Source organism: Vespula vulgaris, chromosome 3, assembly GCF_905475345.1.
Source record: "Vespula vulgaris chromosome 3, iyVesVulg1.1, whole genome shotgun sequence".
NCBI lineage: Eukaryota > Metazoa > Arthropoda > Insecta > Hymenoptera > Vespidae > Vespula > Vespula vulgaris.
The window spans coordinates 3,342,914-3,360,000 of record NC_066588.1 but is presented as its reverse complement, the minus strand read 5'-3'; the positions used below and the strand labels follow the sequence as shown (position 1 = coordinate 3,360,000).

The following is a 17,087-nucleotide window of genomic DNA, read 5'->3' as shown; positions in this document are numbered from 1 at the left end:
AATTCACAATTTTTAAGTATCCACCTCCTCTCTCTCCCTCGCCCTCTACCACCCCTATCTCTCTCTCTCTCTCTCTCTTTCTCTTTCCTCCTCCCTCTCTCTCGTATTCTCACGTCACCGAGCAGACATTTCTCATGTAGTAGTACATACTCCCATTTCTCCGGGATATTCAAAGGAAATTGTTGGATACAAGTAGAGGCAAGCAGGCTAGCAAGCAAGCAAGCAAGCAAGCAAGCAAGCAAGCAAGCAAGCAGGCAGACAGACAGACAAGTAACCTACCAACCAACGAACCAACCAACCAACCAACCAACCAACGAACCAACCAACCAACTTAACCAACCGATCTCCCCCTCTTCAAGACTCCCCAATCCCTCCTCCCCTCCCCGCCTAACCCCTCCCCCCCACCCCTTGTTTCCTCAGAGCCAGCCGGCAGACTGTAAGCGTGGAAATCGCAGGGTAACCAGTCGGGCTCGCGATAACGGCGAAACGAAGCGTCCTCGTCATCATCGTCTTCGTCATTCTCTCTCTTTCTCTTTCTCTCTTTCTCTTTCTTTCTCTCTCTCTCTTTCTCTCTCTCTCTCTCTCTCTCTCTCTCTCTCTCTCTCTCTCTCATATATACACAGTCTCTGTCTCCGTCTCTGTCTATCTCTGTCTCCGTTCGTCGTGACTACTTCGAAGCTTATAAAAGCTCTCGCTCTCGGCTAGGAACGGGCAATACGCGAAGTGGCTCGCACGTACGGTGCCACTTGATTTCTACCGTTCTGTCCTTGAACCCCCCTCGGAGTCGAGTGATCAGCAGCAGCAACAGCAGCAGCAACAGTAGCAGCGGAATCAACAAGAGCAGCAATAGCAGGAACAACGGCAAGAGCAACAAGAGCAGTAAGAGCAAGAGCACACACAGCAGCCCAAAGGCATACTTACTTTTACCGTTAGTATTCGTTCGTTCGTTGATTCGTTGATTCGTTGATTTGTTGGTTGTTTCGTTGATCGTTTCGTTGACTGTTTAGTTGGTCGGTTGGTCGGTTGGTCGGTTGGTTGGTTGGTCGGTTAGTTGGGTTTGTTCGTTCGAGAAATCCGGCTGCCGGTTAAACGAAGAGGCCACACACACACACACACACAAATATATATAGGAGAAACTCTCACCACTGTGATCTTGTGTGCCTTAAGACTCAGTTATTCGTTCACTACTTCTCTTTCTCGGCATAACTCACACGAGCTTGGAGAATACTGTGCCTGCCTTGTATGTATCTCTCTCTTTCTCTCTCGTTCTTTCTCGTTCTCTCTCTCTCTCTCTCTCTCTCTCTCCCTTTTTCTCTCTCGTTCTTTCTGTCTCTTTCTTTCTTCTTACGTTCGTGTTCGCGCAGCATAGCAACCGTCCGTCGTTCGACACCAGAATCGACCCCTCAAGAATATTTATCCTGTGAATCGTTTTCCACATCTTCTTCGTCTTCTTTTTCTTCTTCTTCTTCATCTTCATTTTCGTCTTCGTCTTAGTCTTCTTCTTCTTCTTTTTCTTGTCCTTGCTTTTTGCGTACTTTACGTAAAATACGTATTTTTTTTTTCTTCTTTTTTTTCTCTTTTTCTTTTTTGGAAAAGTGAGCAAAAAAAAGGGAAGGAAAAGGGAAACGGATCGAAGCATTTTCTGAAAAAGGTATCGTATGTTTGAAAAAAGGATTATCTTTTATTTTTATTTTCTTTCTCTCTCTCTCTCTCTCTCTCTTTTTCTTTTTTTTTTACCTCTGTTTTTCTATCTCTTTTTTCGCCTTTTCTTTTTTCTGTCCCTTTCCTCTAATCCCTTTCTCTAACTTTCCTTTTCCTTTTTTTTGGTAAAAATTAAACGAAGCAAAACATTTGGTACTTCGATCGATCGATCGTTACTTCTATCGATCTTCTTACCTGAACTAACAATCGTATTTTTTGTCTCTCTTATTCTTACTTTCTTTTTTTTTTTTTTGAATATCGGAACACTCGATAATCTTTTCATCGAAGGTATTTTATTTAACGAAAAAAAGCTTGGTCGTCTTTGTTCTCTCTGTCTCTCTCTCTCTCTCTTTCTCTCTTGATTTCTCTAATTTTCATTTTGATGAAAATTTGATAATATGATCGGATTTTCTCTCTTTTTTCTTTTTTCTTTTCTTAATACTGGAATATACGATTTTCTCATCGAAGGTTTTGTATTTAATGGGAAAAGAATTTATTATCCTTGTTCTCTCTCTCTCTCTTTTTTCTTTTTCTTATTTTCGTTTCGGTGAAAATTAAATGAAAGGTAATATTCATTACTTCGATCGATCGTTTCTTCTCGATTGTCTTATTTTAAAATCATATAAAAGGCTTGTCATTTTTCTATCGAAGATATTTTATTGGCGTGATAAGATTGATTATTCTTGTTCGCTCGTTCTACTCCCCCTCCCCCCTCTTTCTTTCTTTCTCTCTCAATCTTTTTCATTTGTATGAAAATTGAATAAAAATGGAAAATTTATTACCTCGATCGATCATAACTTCTTCTTCTACGCGAAATGACGATCATATTTTCTACCACTTTTTGTTGTTTTTTCTTCTTCTTCTTTCCTTTTTCTTTCTTTTGAAACACATTTTCTACCTTTTTTTAATTTGCTAAAAATTAAATGAAGAAAATATTCGTTTTATCGATTGTTTATATTTGAATTATGTACAGTCAAGATCATATTTTTTGTAGAACAGCCATGACTTTTTTTTATCATATCAACGAAGAAAAATTTTTATTAGCATTATTCTCTCTGTTTTCCGTTTCGATGAAAATTAAATAAACGAAAGGAATGTTCCTTAGAAAAAAAAAAGAGAAAAGAAGAAAATAATAATAATAATAATAATAATAATAATAATAATAATAATAATAATAATAAATAGAATTAAATTAAAGAAAAAAATTTTTTTAATTAATTTAAAAGAAGTGAAACGATAAAAATATTTTCCTGTTTTTTTTTCTTTGTCTTTTTTAACTCGTAAATATTAAAATTTCAGATGAATTTAAATTTATGTGTGTATATATATATATATATGTATATATATATATATATATATATATATATATATATATATCAAAAGCGTGTAGTAATAAAGATCATATTTTGCGTTTCTTACTTCATATTGTGGCATTCCTTTGGTCTCTTTGTGTGGTTAATAGTGTAGATGAGCCTAAATGAGTATTAGAATGACGGTGAGATTATTATAAAACGACGTGAATCGTGAGAAGCTTCCGTGCGAAAAGACTTCAGTAATCTCTCTCTCTCTCTCTCTCTCTTTCTTCTTTTTTTCTTTCTTTTCTCTCTCTTTTTTTCCTTATCTTTCTCTTTCTCTCGTACTTAGTACTTAGTGAAAGTTATGGTGCGTATCGATCTATTCATTTCGATGTTTGTTATTTGATAAAAAAAGAAAAATCGTTTAAAACCGTATTACGGGATCAGCTGGCGTGAATAATAGATGTACGATATTATAATTCAAGTTAACTATAATAATTTTTTTTTCTGTAAAGTAGAAGTAGAAACATGAAATATTTATAATAGTAATAGTGATGATAATAATAGTATGTACTATTTTTCAGCGTTGAACGAAGTTTTTTTTTTCTTTCTATTTCTTTTTTCATTTTTTTTTATTTTTCTTTTTTTTCTTGAACGGAATGAAGAAAAAAGAAAAATATGTTAGCCGAATAGTTTCGTTGGATATTAAATTTCTATTACGTCGGGTACATAGAAAAAAAAGTTTTAATTATCATTAACAAGTTAGAAAGTTAATAGTTATTCTGAAAGTTACATTTTCTTGTACAAAAAGGAAAAAGATAAAGAAGAAAAGGAAGAAGAAAAAATATTGCGGCCTCTTAAAATTAATAATTAGCTTTTAGATTTCACAATTTCGGTTGGTCTGCTCTTCCTTTACAATTTTTTTTTCCGTGAAGTTTATTTTTCCGTGAATCGATCGAGTTTGTTTCTCGACTAATTAAATGTTTATTACGACGGATAATTAAAAAATAAAAAATAACAAATTTCTACCAATTCGTACGAAAGACTAAACAAAATGTACGAAAATTATAACTCGTCAATGATCAGTTGAAAAATTTTATTGGTTATTAAAAAAAAAAAAAAAAAAAAGAAAAAACAGAATCTTTTAAAATTGATAAAGTAGTTAAAAAAAAAAAAGAGAAAAGAAAAAAATCGTTTACGATTTTAATGCCGCGAAATATCATTTGATGATCTTAATATTATACTTTCTCTCGTGACTTTTTATTTAAAGTATATTCCAATTATTATTATTATTATTATTATTATTATTATTATTATTATTATTATCATCATCATCATCATCATCATCATCATCATCATCATCATCATCATCATCATCATTATTATTATTATTATCATTATTATTATTATTAAAGCATATTTCAATTAATTTGTCTTCCCGAATGACTCGTTTTAAATTTGTATATATATGTATATGTAACGATAATAAGGAGAAGATAAGGAAAAAGAAAATAAAGAGAAAGAAAAGAAAAAAAAAACAAAAAAAGAAAAGAAAGAAAGAGAGAAAAGAATGAAAGAAACATAAGAAAAGACAGACAGAAGTCGTCTTAAATCGTCTTACGTTAGTTAAATCGAGCCACAACTGACGAGCGTCAGCCGGAGTTAATTGGAAACGAAACGGCAACGTAAACGAAAACGTCGCGACACGTAGGAATTGACATAAGTGACGATAATGGAGAAGTCCGGGAGTGCGTACATCGAACCTATCGCGAATCGTTCGTACGTTAGTTCGTCCTCTTTCTTTCTCGTACAAAACGATCTCTCTGCGTGCTCGCGATACATTTCAAAGGCATTCTTTTGCGAATCATCGAGCGTAAAGTATTTTCCTCTCTCTTTCTCTCTTTCTCTCTTTCTCTCTCTCTCTCTCTCTCTCTCTCTTGTGCAGACAAACATATGTAGGCGTATATAGCTTTCATGATATATGCTTTCGCACATGAGTAAACAAATTAAAAAAAAAGAAGTAGGAAAAGAAACGGAAAAAAAGAAAAGAAAGTCTTGGTTAACTCTCATTAAAAATAAATAAATAAATAATAATAATGATGATGATGATGATGATAAGGATGATGATGATGATGATGAGTGAACGAACGAAAGCTAATTAAAAGTAAAGTTTATGGGGAAAATTTCTTATTCGGTGTTTTTTCTTTCTTTTTATTATTTTTGTTATTATTATTATTATTATATTATTATTATTATTATTATTATTATTATTATTATTATTATTATTATTATTATTATTATTATTATTATTATTATTATTATTATTATTATTATTATTATTATTATTATTATTATTATTATTATTATTATTATTATTATTATTATTATTATTATTATTATTATTATTATTATTATTATTATTAATATTATAATTATGAGAAATTTTGTTTGATATATATGAAAGGATCGATTATTTATGCAAGTATGCGTTTTTGTTTATAATCATTATTTGTCTTTCTTTTTTTAATTTTTTAATTTAATTTTTACAAATATATTTTATTCGATATTTTTTCAATTTCTTTTTTTTTTCTTCTTCTTTCTTTCTCTCTTTTTTTGATCGTTGAGTCACTCGGTTGCATACGTATGCGAGCCATATTTAGGAAAACGTTTTATAATCAAGTTTTTATTTCGTATTACGTATTTCTTTTTTCTTTTTATATTTATAAGAAGGTCGTACATTTATTTTTAGTATCTTCTTGTTTTATTAATGATTTTTTTTTTATTTGTTTGTATTCGTTTTTTATTGTATTTTCTTTCTTTTTGTTTAGAAAAACTTATTAGAAATTTTTAAAAAAGAAAGAAAAAGAAAAATGGTGTGAATCTAATGATTGACTCTCTTTCTAGGATTTTCTTTTTTTTTTTTTTTTTTTTAATGATTACATCATTTATTCGAGAGTTCGAATATAAAAAATAATTTTTTATGTGTAATAATTTTGTTTTTAATAATGAATAATTATAATAATAATAACAATAATATGGATGTTTTACTCGAAAAAATTTGTAGAACGTCGACGAAACAGTGAATCGCGAGGACAGCATAAATTTTCATACCGAAGGTGGCCCAGGTTCGGTTTTAGGAGGATTGTAAAAAGGACACTTTCGCGCTGAGTCACGTCCTAACCTCGAAATTCTACTCGCTATGGTAAAAAGGAAAGAAAAGGAAGATTTTGAAGTTTCGAGTGTTGGTTCACCGCTTACCTGAGAGAACACGTCACTTTTTCTTTCTCTCTCTCTCTCTTTCTCTCTCTCTCTCCCTCTCTCTCTCTTTCTTTTGCGTTACCTTCGAAATTATCATCCGGTTTCGATAAAGACGCTCGTTCGAATATACTTTTGGCCTTATTGGCTCATCCTTTCACGGCTTATCAGTAATAACGGTCTTATGAATACAAAGTTATTTTCATATGTATATATATTTTTTATCTGTTTTAACGAATATGTACGTATAAATGGATATGTATGTTTGTTGTATGTATGTTGTATGTATGTATGTATGTATGTATGTGTTGGTTTCATAAAAAGTAAAAACAGCATAAATTTATATATATTTTTATAATAAACAGCTAAAAAGTTCATAAAAGTAAAAACATTTTAATTTTTTTTTTTGCGAGAAACAAGACGACATGTAGAAAGTTGGCTGAATTCGTTCATACAAAGTTCATCAGCTTGGAGAAATTTTTTTTTCCTATTTTTTGGGGAGGGTATGTAAAAAAAAAAAAAAAGAAAGAAAAGAAAAGAGCAGGATTAACAAATCCGTTTTTATAAACGTGGAGGTTAAGAAAAATTCATTATTATTCATAACCTCGTTAACATTTCTCGTTATAAGGGAAAGAGACAGATTAGAAAGAGTCGTCAATTTATTAACTTTATTTTTGTTGGATTTGAAATTAGTAATTATATAGATGTTTATAAACACGAATTAAAACTTCGTCGATTACGAAAATGTTTAATTTTTATATTGAACCAGTAGAAAAAGTGAGGTTAATAAAATCTTAAATATCGTATTTGTGGAAACATGTATTGTTATCTTTTCTTAATCGTACGAAAAATTCAAACAAAATTTCATCGAGTTGAAATATTATTTATTAGAAAAGTGAGGTTAACGAATATTACAATTCTTAATTTATCAGAAATTCGTAATCATCTTCGTTCCTAACCTCATTTATTTTCGTATAGAGATAGAGACAACAATACATTAAAAAAAAAGAAAAAAGAAAAGAAAGGAGAAAAAACTAATGGAAACTTAGTTGCGAAATTAATTAAGAGAAAAAGATCGTCGTTGAATTCGAGAAAATTGATATTAAACAAATAAAGAACAGTATGTATCTTTAATCGATGCACAATTTTCAAAATAAACAAAACAAATGCATTACTTCCCGTCTAACCAAAGTATCTTAATAAATATACGTTTAATAAATACTTCGTATAAGCTAAAACGCACGTTCGTTGCGATGATTCATTCTTATCGAATGAGAAAAGAAATAATTTGAATTTCATCGTCTTTATCGATCGATGGTTATAAGAATTAAGAAAGAAAATGAAAAAACAAAGTAAAAAAAAAAAAAAGTGGGGAAAAATTTTTTGGAATAAAATGTTTAAATATTCCGTAATCGTATCAGCAGATGGATTCGCCGGAGCGTGAAATATATCGTGATCCTGACGTTGTGAGAGCCGACGATAGAGTGGACGAAGTTGTACACACAGACACAGCGAGAAAGATGCTCTCGATCTTCCGGCAGATGGAGGAGAATGCGTGCAAGGAGGAATTGCCAGAGGGTCCGAAACCTTTGAAACGTTTCACGCCACCACCGGAGGACAAGTTCGCGAAGCAAACAGCCTCTGATTCCGAAGAGGACGAAGAAGAGGAAGGTGAGGAGTCTGAAGCCGACGAGAGTGCCGAGGAAAGAGATCCAAATTACGTCAGAGCCTCCGATAAGGTTAGTTTTAATCCTTTTATTATTATTATTACTTTCTTTTTCTTATTTTTCTATTTATTTTTTTTACACGAGGGAAGTCGTTTATTTTAAGAAACTAAATGTAAATGTGTTTTCTCAGATTAATTGAAATATCGATTAAACGAGATTTATAGGACGTAATTATTGTTTATGGGAAGGTTTGACGATAAGTATGTATTGTGCGCCTGAAAGTAGATAATCAATACTGATAATTTTGTTGGCGAGTGACATCTATCGGCGGAAATAGGAATTATTCAACTTCTTTATTATTTAACGTAACCTGTATTTAAACATACGTTTTGTATGATATTTATACATGTGTGTAAGGAAGTTGATAATTATGGAAGTTGTACGCTATTATCAATGGGAAATTAATGAATGAAAATATTTTCACGAATTTATCGGGAATAAGAGAATAATTGATAAATGATGATCTTAAAAAAAAATTCGCTACTTCAATTTATTTATTTATTTTTCTTGTTGGTTTTTTTTTTTTTTACAGGTAGAGGATGAATTTTTAAAGCAGGCACAGAATGCAGCGCGTGCCAAGACATTACGCGCGAAATTCGAACATTGGGAAGAGACCGATGGTAAACCGAGTAATCACAATATTGCCGAAATGGAAATAGCTCAGAGTACAGGCGATCAATCGAGCATAGAATCAGCAAGCAGTCTCAGAGCTCGTTTCGAATCACTCGGATCACAGACCAATGAGTCTCCTCGTGCGCCAAAAATTAAAGTAAATCGATTTGTGGTGAGTACGTTTTGAAAATCTCTTTGTTTATTATTCCTTTTTTTCTTATGTATAATTTTTTTTTCTATATAACAAAGATCGCTGACCAATAGATCTATATATATATACATATTCTTTTATTTTATTTTCAATTTTACTTTATTTTATTTTATTTTTTATTCTTTGCTCAGTCGGTAATTGATCTTCGTCGGTAAATTTCTTTTCGAATTCAAATTGTTTTATTATTATTCTTATATCGATTGAAATATATTATATCGATTGAATATAATATATTAATGTTATTATTAAGAAAACAATATTAATAATAATTATGGTGTAATATGCATGGTGTGTTTCGAAGTTTCGATGTTGTATCCGCTTAATTATCCAAGTTTCGTGTGTTTTCCAAATGCACGTTTCCCGTTTTACTCCTGCAATCGTAATCACGTTCTTTTTCTAAATGTGTATATTTCTTTTTTTTTTGTTGACGTAGCTATTTATTATCTTTTAACGAACAATATCTTCTATTGCAATCTAGTTTTGATTTTTGTGTTTATTTATTGCGACGAAAGAAACTTTGACTGTTTGGCCCGCAAATTATTTATTTACAATGCAATGTGACTTTTTTCTTTTTTTATTTTTATACGTAGATAAATAGCATTTGTTTGCACTAATAACTATGAAACGGAGACAAAAATATAATCTCCGTTTACAGCGAATGATGAAATATGTTAGTCTAATTTTTTTTGTGCCATTGTTCTTTCCTAATATATATTTTTATAAATTTATTAAGAGGATAGAGAAAGAGAGAGAGATAGAGAGAGAGAGAGAGAGAGAGAGAGAGAGAGAGAGAGAGAGAGAGAGAGAGAGAGAAAGAGAGAGAGAGAGAGAGAAAATAACAAAAAAATATATATATATATATAAACAACATTTATAACATTTTTATTTTATGGAAATAAAATACGTACGAGTATACATTTAATTATATAAAAAATAATACATTTATATATATATATATACATATTTAATAAAAAGTATATAAATTTTAAATATTTATATAATAAATAATTAAATTAATAAATATATTTTTGTGTTCACTTTTTATCTGTCTATCTCTTTCTCCCTCTCTCTCTCTCTCTCTCTCTCTCTCTCTGTCTCTCTCTCTCTTTCTCTCTCTCTCTTTCTTTTTTACATTAAGTTTTATTTTTATAAAAGATAATATTATTATATCGTATTACAAAATCCTAACAAGAATATTTATAGACGTCGAATTCGAGGAATTACTAGCCATTTTTTTTCGCATCCCATAATGGTTTAATACTTAATGATTTGATTCATATGAAATCAACGGCGCGTAGATCCTCGAAAGAGACGGATGCACGCTCTTGTGAAATTTCTTTTTTTTTTCTTTCTTTCTTTCTTTCTTTCTTTATTTATTTTGGCTTAAGTTAGAAAACGTAGTAGTGTGAATTAAACAATGCATTGACCTTTTCATATAGCAAGCTTAGCGTTTTCCTTTTCTTTTATTTTATTTTATTTTTCTTTAATATATTATATTATATTATATTATATTATATTATATTATATTATATTATATTATATTATATTATATTATATTATATTATATTATATTTTTATTTTTCTTTCTTTCTCTCTTACTTTATTTTCTTTAATCTCTTACGATGCTCGATGACGTTGTTGCCTTTTTTATATTCATAATATATATATAAGATAGTATATTTGTAATATCTAACAATAAGATAATTATTAGCAAGCATGATTCGTGTGACATAACGTTATTATCGATCGAGATGGAAATGAAATATATTAATAAATAATATATAAATAATTTTCTAACAGTCGTTTACAATATTTTCCAATATTTCTCTCTTTACGTTTTACACGAAAAAGAAAAAAAGAATCAAAAGAAACTATCTGATATAAAACAAAACGAAAAATGAAGATTAATAATAAAAAAAAAAGGATAACGTCGTACACTTCAATTCCTTGTCTCGATCGATCGAACGTAGCAGAGATAATTTGCGAAGATATATAAAAGAAAAAAAATAAAAAAGAAAAAAAATAGGTCGTCATCGAAAACGATAATGGGACAACAGGATGACGACCATGATCGTATCAACGTATTATTTCGATTTTTCTTTTGGAATGAATTAACGCGTGACTGCATCCCCCAAACCCTTCTGATACTTGATGACCAAGTCGCACACAACACTTGCTTCTTTGATTCTCGCGGGACCTGCACGATCCCGTAAAAGAAAGCAAAACAAAACAAAAAAATAATAATATATGTTTAACGAAAAAAAATTATAATAATAACGAAAATAAAAAAACACGCATGCACGCACGCACGCACGAACGTCACGTACGTACGTATGTGTATGTGTACACGCTATCATACTCTCTTATCCGAGTATACTTATTTTTTCTCGAATGGCCGGTGCAGTAAAGCGAGAAGTACGAAGACCTGCGACACCCGACGAGCGTGAAGAACGACAGAAGAAGAAGAAGAAGAAGAAGAAGAAGAAGAAAAAGAAGAAAAAGAAGAAGAAGAAGAAGAAGAAGAAGAAGAAGAAGGAGAAGAAAAGGTAGAAGTAGAAGAAGGAGACGAAGATGATGATGATAATGATGATGATGATGATGATGATGATGATGATGATGATGATGATGATGGTGATGGTGATGATGATGATGATGATGATGATGATGATGATGATGATGACGACGATGATGATGATGATGATGATGGTGGTGGAAGAAATGGAAAGTCAAAAAAAAAATCAAGAAAAAGAAAATGAACGAGAAAATCAAGATGGAGGAAGAGAGAGAGAGAGAGAGACACATATACAAATCGTCGATAATTACAAATTAGCAAAAACTTAATCGCGCACTTTCCTCAAAAAGAAATCGAAACGAAGGATAAAAGCGGCAAAAGAATCCACGGAATTAACAAAAAAAAAGAAAAGAAAAAAGAAAAAAGAAATGGGAAGTGCAAAATTTTCCTCTGTTCTTCTTTCTTTTCTCTCCTTTTTTTTTCTCCTTCTTCTTTTTCTTTTTTCCTTTTTCTTTTTCTTCATCTAACGAGAGCGTGTTATTATATCTTACGCATTAGTCGAGTAAAAACTTAGCGTTCAGAAAGATCGTGTATAACAAGAAAAAAAAACCAAAAAAAAAAACAAAAAAGGAAACAAAAAAAATACAAAAAAAAATTGCAGAAATGATAAAAGTATGTCGCATGAGTCAGAATTAAATACGTCGTCGTTACTATGTCGTGCGAGTAGCGAATTATGAAATATGAAGTTAGAAAGAAAGGAGAGAGAGAGAGAGAGAGAGAGAGAGAGAGAGAGAGAGAGAGAGAGAGAAGAGAAAGAAGGAAAGAAAAAGTAAACAAAAAGATTTTCCATAATTTTTTTCTTTTCTTCTCGTGATCGAGAAGAAACAATCGGAGAAGGAAATCGACCGAAAAAAATTCGTTTGTTGTTTTTTCAATGCGCAAATCAAAAACAAAGCTAAAGAAGAAAGGAAAGATAATACAAAATTAAAAAATGATGCGAGATGAAGGACGCGTGCGAAGTAATTAAATCGCACGAGAGAAAAGATAAACGTGAGACTTCGTTACTTCCTATCGATAATAATAATCCTTGTGAAAATATTTGAAATTTTTTCTGACTTTTATTTTTCTTATTTTATTATCTTCAAAATTTTTATTATTTCTTAATTTAATATAAATATATATATATGTGTGTGTGTGTATATATTTTTTTTATTCAATTGTTCTTTCGATTTTTGCAAAGATAAACGAAGGTGCATCGAAAACATATCCTCGAACGATCTATCGAACGTCGACGAAAACGATCGTTCACGAAGTTTTTTCTCGTGTCGATTTACTTCTACACTTCCGATAATTGTAAAATCGATTTCTTTCGTCGCACAAATCTTGTATATTGTAATACGTCATATATATCGTTATTATTATATATTATATATTATTACTATTATTATCGATATATTAATATTATATGAGAATTATTATCATTATTATATATTGTTATCAGACGAACACGAACGTGGGAGACTTGTGACAATGCGAGGATTAGTAAAAAACAGAGAAAAATGAAAAAAAAGAAATGAAAAAGGAAAAGAAAAAAAACGTCAACGACTCAACGGACACTTGTGCAATAGTTCATTTACGTGTGTGTATATATATATATATATATATATACATATATATATATGTATGTATGTATGTATGTATGTATGTATGTATGTATGTATATATATTTTTCTTTTCTTTTTAATTCTTTTTTTTAACATTTACGTTTGCGATCGATTAGAATAAATATGTATATATATATTTTTTCTTTTTAATATTATCTATTCAATATTTTATTATTTCTTTTTTTCTATAAAAAGTGTCTAGCGAATATAAACATTTTTTTTCAGAGCATAACCTATTTAATATTACAAAATTTCAAAGAAAAAGTGCCAAATGTAGAGATTATTAAAATTTAACAAGAAATTTTACAAAAATAGACTCGAAAACTATATACGTATATATGTATATGCATATATGCATGCATGTATGTATATACATTGTACATATAAAACTTCCATAAATTTTCATAGTAATAGACTTCAAATAATCCTCGCTTTTTCACAAATTTCTCATTGTTATTTCACCTTTTCGTTTCTACAATTTGCAAAAGTGCCAATACGTGCAAATTGATGTGCGATGCAACACAAAAATAAAAAGAAATAATAATAATAATAATAATAATAATAATAATTTTCTTCCAAAACAAAAAAAAATAATGAAGAATTTGATGTTATACGGTTACGTTAAAAAGAAAGAAAGAAAGAGAATGAGTGAGTGAGAGAGAAAGAGAGACAGAATTAGAGGTTAGAATTCAAGGGCTTTTTAAAAATGTTTATATATATATATAAAACGAATTCGAACGTTTTACACTTAAAAAGCTTTTTTCGTAGCGAAGAGAAATCGTAGCTTTGATATATATATGTATATATATATATATATATATATATATATATATATATATATACACAATATATGTATAAACGTTGTCATGTACGCGGCCAGCCAAAATAATTTACTCTCTCAAGTGTTATTTCGTCGTAAATAGATATAATAATAAGCGAGCTTCCTCAAAATACTTCGAATTGACTGATTAAATGGCGTCTCTTAAATGACGTCAGCAAGGGCGAAGGTGACAATGGCGGAGACTACAATGGCGACGATTAAGAACGACGAAAATGAACGCTTACGAAAGAAAGAGAAAGAGAATACATTTGTTCTATTTTTTTTCCCCTTTATACTCTCTTTTTTCTTTCTTTCTTTTCTTTTCTTTTCTTTTTTTTAATAATTTTCCGAAATATGTTGAATAAGAAATACGTTTGCGAGAAAAATGCGAAAAAACAATTCGTGAAATTTCTATTTTAATCGTGTGTCGGCCTACGGGAAGATCTAATCAACGAATCAAGCTTTCTAATGCGTAGAAAGAAAGGGAGAGAGAGAAAGAGAGAGAGATATATACGCACATGATATATGATATATATATATACACACATATATATACACATATATAAAATATACGTATTTTGCTCGCTGTACTCAAACTCGCATCAAATCGAGCGTAAGAAAGAAGGAGAGAAAGAGAGAGTGACTAATTTTCTTCCACAAGAAAGAAAGAAAGAAAGAAGAAATGGCAACCTACTTCGCGTCAAATGCACTTTTTATATTTTTTATAGGTCACATAGTGCAAAGATCAATCCCGAAGGATATTGAAAATGTTCGGATGAACGTTCGACAAGAACGCGTTGAATAAGAAAACAACCAAAAAGAAAAACGAAAAGAAAATGAAAAAGAAAATAATTAAAAAAAAAAGAGAAGAACAAAAGAAAAAATAAGTGACACAAGAACGATCGTCCTTCACGAATTCAAATTTTGCGCGTTTTTTCGAACGTTCTCCGGAAATAATTATAAGGACTTATATTATTAGTGAATTAAAAGAACGCGATCGGTGTATACACGAAAACTAAATAAAAGAAAAACAAAACAAACAAACGAACAAACGATAAACATATTCTCACATATACATACACAGAGTCAGAACGAAGACGTACACAGATAGTAGGGACGGTATTCGCGTAGTTTTTAAAAAAGAAAGTGGAAAATGATTAAAAAAAAATGGAGAAAAGGAAAAAAAAGAAAGAAAGAAAGAAAGAAAAAAAGAAAGGAAGAAAGTCATTTGATCAAAAATGATCACAGGTAAACGTATAGATCTATATACTACAGTTAGTTAAATAATTAATTAATTCATACAGCAATTATGTCTTAATTAATTAATTATTTAATTAATTAGTGCAACTAATAATTCCTTCGTGATCGTTAGTACCGACATACACGACACATACATGCATTATATATATATATATATACATATATATATATATATTATATTCTCAACTTTGATAAATATATAGCACGTTGTATAAGTCGTTATTAAGCTATCTGAGCCACGCCTCTCGAATTTATACGTTATATTTATTATATACATATATACATGCATATATAAATAAAAATCTCTTACCAAGAGAAGATGGCGCTGCGATTGATTAGCATCAATGTCGATAATACAGCGCACATTTCTTTCTTTCTTTCTTTTTTTCCTTTCTTTTTATCTCTTTTATTTCAATTTCATCCGTCATTACTTTTTTCGAAGAATAAGAAATTATAATAATAATGATAATAATAAATTCTTTTCTTTCTGTTTTTTTTTTTTCAAATTATTGATTTCATCGAGAGATGAAAAGTTAGTTTCTATTAGTTATTAGAATTAAAATTTCATTTTTATTACATATTTTCCACGAGGCACTCGGGCGTTTATTTTTTTTTCCTCTCTTTCTTTTTATTTTTTTCTTATTATTGTTGTTGTTGTTGTTGTTATTATTATTATTATTATTATTATTATTATTATTATTATTATTATTATTATCATTATTTTTCTCGATAAATTTTCGTGCAATAATTTTACAAAAATCGTATAATCGAGGTGTACTCTCTATCCGTGACACCATACGTATATAAGGGTGTGGCAAATGTTTCTAAATGAATCAAAAATTCCTATTTAATTTTTAAAAATCAATTTACTCTTTCTTCTGGCCTTTTTTATGCTCGTTGTTATACTTGCAATTTTATAAATGGCGTTTGTAGTTTTTCCATCTGAACAAAATAAAACAAAATAAAAAAGAAAACAATTAGCCTTGAAAGTCTCGAAAAAGAGTAATTGATTTTTGATATCACCCAAAAATTTTTGATGCATTTATCAAACTTTTGATGCATTCCTTGTATATATATAACATACATATATATGTGTACGTAAAAAAAGCATTAGTATGAGCGAAGGTATATAACACGATCGTGTTTACGAGAAGATATATCAACCAATAGAAAGAGAGAGTGTGTGTGAGAGAGAGAGAGAGAGAGAGAGAGAGAGAGAGAGAGAGAGAAAGAGAGAAGAGAATGGAATTGCGTTGAACAATGATATATTTATTTATAGTAAAGATATTTTTAATTTTTTCTTTTACTTTTTTTTTCTGCGATATTATACTACATGATAAGATAAGTGATAATTTTTATTTACGATATTTACGATTGCGTTTTTCTTTTCTTTCTTTCTTTCTTTTTTTCGCTCATTCTCTTTTTTTTCCTTTTCCATCTTCGCTTTTCTTTTCTTCTCCGTCTTTTACCGTCTCTTCTATATATATTTAACATCAACTATAATTTCTAACGACGTGTAATATCTTTTCATGTATAACATTTATTATTATTACGGTAATATCATAATTGATAAATAAAAAGAGATATCCTATATATATATATATAAATAAAAAAAAAAACGCAAAAAAAAGAAAACAAAAATCTATCGAACAAAATGTCTCCAACGAATCTCCATTTTAGGGCCAAATCCGTCAAAACTCTTAAAATTCTTTTACTCAATCTGAATGAAAGATGTCTCCTGTAATACGATAATACGTATTTATTTAATAATAATAATAATAAAAATAAGAATAATATAATGATAATGATAATGATAATAATACTATTGTAATTGTAAACTGTGCGGAAAATACAACGTCGTGACAAAATTTCGAGACGACCATCAAATGAAATCTTTTTAGTTATTTTTGAGATTAGCTATTTTAACCAGAGTAAATTTCAACTTCTTTATTTTTTTTTTTTTTATAATCTCTATGTTTCTTTTTTTTCTCTTTCTTTTATTCGTCTCTTCGATAATACGAAACAATAAA

The 17,087-nt window shown here is 29.6% G+C and overlaps 1 protein-coding gene across 18 annotated transcripts in view; it reads left to right on the top strand.

The window, feature by feature from the left end:
• Positions 1 to 17,087, top strand: part of LOC127062425 (myb-like protein X) — a 101,340-nt gene that overhangs the window by 81,640 nt on the left and 2,613 nt on the right. For 15 of the 18 annotated variants that reach the window (XM_050990633.1, XM_050990639.1, XM_050990638.1 and 12 more), the window contains 2 exons: positions 7,673 to 7,990; positions 8,511 to 8,762. In XM_050990633.1, the coding sequence (XP_050846590.1) occupies positions 7,673 to 7,990; positions 8,511 to 8,762 (570 nt within the window). Of the gene's footprint in view, positions 1 to 7,672; positions 7,991 to 8,510; positions 8,763 to 11,205; positions 16,950 to 17,087 lie in introns of those variants that run through there. The other 3 variants (XM_050990628.1, XM_050990621.1, XM_050990635.1) reach the window with 2 other exon arrangements.